General features: G+C 49.4%; 1 protein-coding gene across 1 annotated transcript; it reads left to right on the plus strand.

Moving 5' to 3' along the window:
- The first annotated feature begins 486 nt into the window (after positions 1-486).
- prss35 (serine protease 35) lies at positions 487-6,418 on the plus strand. Its single transcript, XM_086217413.1, has 2 exons — positions 487-644; positions 3,894-6,418. The coding sequence occupies exon 2, from the start codon at positions 3,913-3,915 to the stop codon at positions 5,173-5,175; it is 1,263 nt and encodes a 420-aa protein (XP_086073539.1). The 5' UTR covers positions 487-644; positions 3,894-3,912; the 3' UTR covers positions 5,176-6,418.
- The last annotated feature ends 308 nt before the right edge of the window (positions 6,419-6,726 follow it).

The following is a 6,726-nucleotide window of genomic DNA, read 5'->3' on the forward strand; positions in this document are numbered from 1 at the left end:
GCCACACAAACAAGCGTGTGTGTGTGTGTGTGTATGTGTGTGTGTGTGTGTGGGGGGGGGTGTATTGTGAGGGGCCAGTCTCTGAATGTGTGTATTTCCCTGCTCACACTCGACCGCACTAGAAGTAAAGTGCAGCAGATGTCGGGGAGCTCTATTGTAGCAGGACCAGTGGAACTAATTCCTTCACAGGGCTTCAAGCCCCATTGATGGAGGTCCTGCCAGCCGGCTGCTGCTGCTGCTGCTGCTGCTGCGGGCTGGACCCCCGCACGCCTCCCGCCCGCTGCTGTGACTGACTACACCCCTGGCTGCCTCCAGCTCAGCCCGTCGTTAGTGGCTGCTCTGGTCCCACCCATACGCCAGCAGCTTTTGTCACGAGAGAGAGAGAGAAACGTTATTTCAGATTGTTTTCCTTCCCCCTCCTCCCTCCCTCCCTCCCTCCCTCCCTCCCTCCTCAGCATCAAGTGCAGCCTGAGCGGAGCGTCCCGGCTGCAACTTTCTCTCCAGCCTCTTTGAAGGAGCGATGAGGAGAGAGAAGCCGTCGCCCCGCTGATACCAGGACGTGCTTCGGGTCGGTGGGATCCTATTTGTGCACATCCAGGAAAAACAAACAATATTTGACGCGTCCATCAATCGGATGCGAGCAGGTAGGACGCCTCTCACACGATCACCGGATGGACCTCCCGGGGGACACCGTCCCGACCCGAGACACTTTTCAGTCGCATCTTTTTCTATTCTTTTAATCTCTTTCATGCAAAAATGGATATTTGTTCATTTTCTTCGGATGCACTTGATTTTTCCCCCTCGGGGATTCGAACCCTTGAAGTGGGGCTCAGAGTTTTTGAATCTCTAGTCACCAACGCTTTTTGCATTCATTCTTAATGACTCGACTGCAGCAGGTGTTTGCGTTGATATTCACAGGTTTAAAGAGTGCTTGCGCTTCACAGCTGTTAAACTGAAGCAGATGCGCCACTTTGCGTGTTTACTTGCATTATGACGCTTTAACTCTGACCTCGGGGGAAGTAAAACCAGGTTTAAAGACAGTCTGGACTAGAACGTCACTGCTGGACTCTGCTGGCGGTGCGTCACATGAGTCCCTGGATGGAAGCTGAACATTTATTTCTAGTTGCTAAAATGGGTCAGAAATCCCTCTTTCCTCACGAACAGGGTGTTAGCTCCTAGACAATAGACGCGCTCCTGAGGCGGAGCGGGGGACAATTGCGCCCCCCATCGGCGATTATGGCTCCAGGGATGGAGCAGCCTCTGAGGGAGCCACGGAGCTGCTGCCCAGCTGACCGCGCTGGAAAATAGTTGAATGAGCGGCATGGTGGCACGTCAGCTTCCCCTGTCAGCTGAACCCTGCTGGTGCTGCGCGGCGCTGCTGGGGGAGAGCGACAGCAGCTCTGTTGCTGGGCCAGTGTTTTATTAGTCTGTCTTGGGGCTGTTTAGATGTTGGACACTGGATGTTTTATGGGACCGTGTGGCTCCATGTCAACCTAAGGGGGGGGGGGGGGGGGGGCGGGGCAGGCTTTGTAGTTTTAATTCAAAAAAGCGGTTTGGAGTCTCTGCAGTGGATGATGAAGCCCGCGGATGATGCAGGGGGGAATCACGTCTCTGGAGCCTCATCAAGCGTGGTGGCGTCTCATTTTCACGCAGCACTAAGATGTAATTGAAAGGGTCTGTCCCCGGCGACGCGTCCTCCAGCTGGAGACCCACTCATCAGCATGGAACTGCCACCATGAGTGCGCTCACTTCACCGCTGCGAAGGATTTTCTCTTCCTGTGTTTTGCTGCGTTAAAAAAAACGCCTCTTCCTCAAAAGTGCAGTCAAGTGAGGGTCTGCTGGATGTACTGAAACCTCCCCAGTCAAAAGTTTCTTCTTATCAGAATCATTGGCAGCGTCACAGCGCTACAGGAGGAGCGTCATCCAGCGCGCTGTCTGCAGCTGTGCAGTCTATGCTGACGGTCATTCGTATGCATGAGCCGCGAGCAGAGTGGAGCTCAGGAAACCAGATATGGTCATTACTGGGAGAGAAGGTTAACCATTGTGGCAAACCTCCAATCCACTGTCTCAGCCCATTCTGAGGATCAGTGTTTGTCCTCCCCTCATCACCAGCCGCAGCCTGCAGCAAGGCTCAGAGCCCGTAAATCTCCTCCGAGCCGCGGGATGATGTTCCACCTCCAGACAAAAGGTGGAGATCTGGAGAACATTCAGAGGCGAGTGCCGTGCCTCCATAGAAGGTAGCAATCATAGAGAACTTGGCTGTTCTGATTGTGTTGAGACAGCAGAGCTTAAATCGCTGGATGTTGAGTAATCAGGGTAACACTGCCTCCCTGTGGCCGTGGAAGGAACTGTTTGTGTCATGCAGCAGGTCTCACAGCTGGACAGAATGTTTGGTTCTCTGTTTGCAGTTTGAGCTGATTAAAGGCTGCTCTCAACTTCATTCACTAGAAAACTATCAATCCGTGACAGTGTCAGCAGGAGACAGACAGACACACTCCGATGCGAGCGTTTAGCCCGACAAAACACGAACAAAGAGACTCTTCAGCATTGTTAGTCTCCCCGCGTTAGCTTTGAGCTAACATCAATGCTAATGTGTCAGCAATGGCGATGCAACCATAAACCGTGCATCCCAGCTGAGCACGTTGGCATGCTAACGAGTGATCAGTCATGCAGTTGCTTTATGTCCTCGGCTTTTTGGAGGACTTCCCTTTCGACCCTCACCAAATTAAAAGTGAAGGATCACAAAAATGATTGGAATCCATCCTGAGTGGGAGGTGAACAGCTGACCCAGATTAATCAACTGTCAAGAGATTTCATTCAAACCCACAAAGTCAAACCTCAAAGTGGTGTTGGAGGAGTGTGTGTGCGTGCGTGTGTGCGTGTAGTAATGTGTGTAGTAATGTCTTGTTCCAATGAATGTTCAGATATTTTATTGAATGAATGAACCCGCTGACACACTGGAGCTGCACATGAAAGGTCATGAGCTTGAGTTTGAAATATTTCACGAACAATAATAGCGGGAGGTCAGAATAGTGTCATGTCAGTGCGTTCGACAGCTGCTGAAACATCTTCACCAAAAAAAACCAACCCAAAAGTATTTAAAGGAAGGTCGGAGGAAAAGTCTTTGAAAATCCATCCGACGTTGAGACATTTCACTGAAAAAACAGTGTATCCAAGTGTCCTCGCCTCTATGTTGGCGGTCTGTATAACAACTTGAGACGATTGCATGGAGTCAAAAGATGGCAAATAACGGCCGGTTTGCTTCAAGCGGCCAGGAAAACCACAACAGCTTTGCTAAGTCGTCGGACAGCAGCCATTTTTTTCCAACCTTGGAAGTCGGCCAATGTGCTTCCTCTCTTTTGCGCTTCACGTCGTCTGTTTACGTGGGTGCAACATGATTGGCCGGAGCTACTCAGACAGAAAACAGAAACCAGTAGCTTCCCTGTCCTGGCTTTTTCTCCCTTGACCACAGATTTTGTAAAAAAATAAATAAATTTGCAGAATCTGTTGATAGGGATTAGTGGGTAACCAACTTCAGTGGGATCAAATGGTAATGGACTCTATTTTATAGACTCCAAGAGCTTTACAGCGTCGTCTCATTCACCCGTTCACTCACACACTCACAGCTGCCATGCAAGGCACCAACCTGCTCATCAGGAGAAATTATGGGTCCAGTGTCTTGCTCAAGGACACTTGGACATGGTCACCGGGGTCGAGGGTCAAACCAGCAACCCTTCGATTGCTAGACGGCCACTCTACCCCTGAGCCGTACCGGCCATAATCCTCTGGAACCATGAATTTCTGTTCTAAAATGTACAACAACGCTTAAAAACCACCCATAAAGTCTGAATAGTCTTTGTACTCACCAAAAATCTCCCTTCTTTACATTCCAGAGCCCGGCCCAACTTAAAGATGGGCCCCATACACCTGTGTGTCCTGCTCCCAGTGACGGTGCTGGCAGTGGCGGTGGCTGCTGACTTGACCGAGACGGTTGATGACGAGTACACCTGGCCACAGTGGAAGGTGCCTCTGGTAAGGAAGAGACGCACTTTGCTTCTCAGCAGCCCCAAATTCTTGGCTCATCCTCAACCGGAGCTGAGTGGCACTTGTGGGATCGAGTGTCAGCGTGGCATCCCCTCCCCTTCCCTGGCCGACCTGGAGCAGTTCCTGTCCTACGAGACCGTCTATGAGAATGGAACGCGCACCTACACCTCGGTGTCTGTGCAAGGCCTCAATGAGGTGACAGCCTGGTCCGGAAACAAGTCCTCGAGCTCCCGTCACAAGCGAGAGGTGTACGGCACAGACACCCGCTTCACCATCTCCGATAAGCAGTTCTCCACCAAGTACCCCTTCTCCACCTCGGTCAAGATCTCCACCGGATGTTCCGGGGTTCTGGTGTCACCTAAGCATGTGTTGACCGCAGCCCACTGCATCCATGACGGAAAGGATTATCTAGACGGGGCCCAAAAGCTACGCGTTGGTATTTTGAAGGAGAAATCCAAACGGGGCAAAGGAGGCAGAGGGAGAGGAGGGAGAGGAAAAGGCAAACGGAGAAAGGGAGACAACGCTCAAGAGGACGAAGAGGAAAAGGAGGAGAAAGGGGATCGTAAAGGGAAAGGGAGAGGTAGAAAGAGCCGGAGTCGACGTAGCGCGGAATCGGAGAAACCTTCATTTAAGTGGACCAGGGTCAAGAAAACCCAGGTACCTAAAGGCTGGTTCAAAGGTGTATCTGAAGGACTGGCTGCGGATTATGACTACGCTGTGCTGGAGTTGAAGCGAGCCCCAAAGGTCAAGCACATGGATCTTGGTGTCATCCCTTCAGTCAAGAAGCTCCCTGCTGGGAGGATCCACTTCTCTGGCTTTGATGATGACCGGCCCGGGAACCTGGTGTACCGGTTCTGCTCTGTCTCTGATGAGTCCAGTGATTTGCTGTACCAATACTGTGATGCCAAACCCGGCTCCAGTGGCTCTGGGGTCTACATCCGCCTTAAAGAGCCTGGCAAGAAGAAGTGGAAGAGGAAGATCATTGGGGTCTTCTCTGGCCACCAGTGGGTGGATGTAAACGGGAACGGGGTGCAGCAGGATTACAACGTTGCAGTGAGGATAACGCCCCTCAAATATGCCCAAATTTGCTACTGGGTCCACGGGGACTCAAGTGAGTGCCAGGTAGCTTAAGTTACCACAGGACCCCCAAAACCACCACCCACCGCCGCAGACCCTCAGACCCACGACACAAATGACACCCAGTCTACCCGTAACCTCCTCTATCACCACCCAGGGGACTGGCGACTGCCTCTCCTCCTCCTGCCTGTACCTCCTACTCCTGCTACACACACACACACACACACACACACACACACACACACACACACACACACACACGCCCTCACAGACTCAGTGTTGACAACAACAGGAACTCGGCAACACATAAAGAGAACTGTGGCTCTTCAGCTTTTTTAATTTATTTGCTGAAAAAAATCAACGAAAAAAAAAGTTTTATGTGTTTACAGATCATTCAGGTCTGCTTTCTACTTTTGATTTTAATTTTGAAGATTTCACTTTCTTGGATATAATGTTGGAAAGCGTGTAAACTCAATGTTTCTAGCAAATGCTAAGTAGGCTCTGTCTCTGCGCGGTTCTCCACCACTGTAAAGGAGAGCCGTGCGTGTTGGCCTCGACAAAAGACCCAGGACAAAATAATCATTTTATGTGGAGATAATAAAATAACTGCTTTTATAAACATTCTGATTGGACGAGCTGGTGTTTTGCATCTTGTATACCTAGAATTTTTTGAGAGTTTTTGTACAACTACCTTCTGAAATAAGACTATTGTTATGCCTAACTAGAGAAAAGGTTCTAACAGACCTCGACTAGAACGTTCTTCCCGATCTCGTCTCTGTTCTTGCAACGCAGTGAAATGTGGTTTCATTGTTGTGCACATAATTCTATCGGTGCTTATCCAGAACGTGGTGCTAATTTATGGAATTGTAAACTTTATTTCAGGGGATGGGTGACTGTAAAGAATATACTTTGATAGCCTAGTACTGTAACTATGTATTTAATGTGAGGCTACGTGTTTTGGTTGTGATGAGACGGGACTGAACCATTCAAGAGTTTACTTGAGCTGTTAGCATTTCTCCAAATCGAATGGTTAAATTAAAGACACGCTATTCTTCTACGTCGATAAATTTCGATTAGGAATGTGATCTGTTTGCTTTTGTTTTCATGTTGCTTAAATGTTCCAAAAATTCAGAATCCTTTTTAAAACCAAATACCTGAAATTAACGATGCAGATTGAAGACTACCAACCATTAAACCAAGATTACTACGTGTGTGTGTTTCTGATTTTTATATCATAATAACATTCTATTATTGGCGTGGTTTGTGGATCAGACTCTAACAACAGCGACTGTTCTGATGAGAAGTAAAACCGCCTGACGGCGTGGCAGGTTTCATGTAGCGGCCATGTTTGCCCCACACAGCCAGCCAGCCTGAGTATTTTCACCAGGATGCTCTGAAATTCTCGCTTTAGGCTCTTTTAACCTTTTGTTTTTAGTATCTTTTAGCACCAAAACAACCCTCATCTTAAATGTTCCGGTCTCTTGGCGTTCATCAGCCTGGTTCACGGCCAGCCACGTGCATCTGGCTTGACGCTCATGGAAATCGACAGCTAACAAGAGCAAAACTTAAGGGAAAAAGTCCATTTGCAAGCCCTCCAGTGCGTCG

This window comes from Aulostomus chinensis, chromosome 11 (genome assembly GCF_037954235.1).
Source record: "Aulostomus chinensis isolate RoL2024-O1b breed Wild chromosome 11, RoL_Achi_v1.0, whole genome shotgun sequence".
Taxonomy (NCBI): Eukaryota; Metazoa; Chordata; class Actinopteri; order Syngnathiformes; family Aulostomidae; genus Aulostomus; species Aulostomus chinensis.

Bases quoted from the DNA above. Each gene is read 5' to 3' on its own strand.
- prss35 (XM_086217413.1), top strand. From the start codon at position 3,913: ATGGGCCCCATACACCTGTGTGTCCTGCTCCCAGTGACGGTGCTGGCA.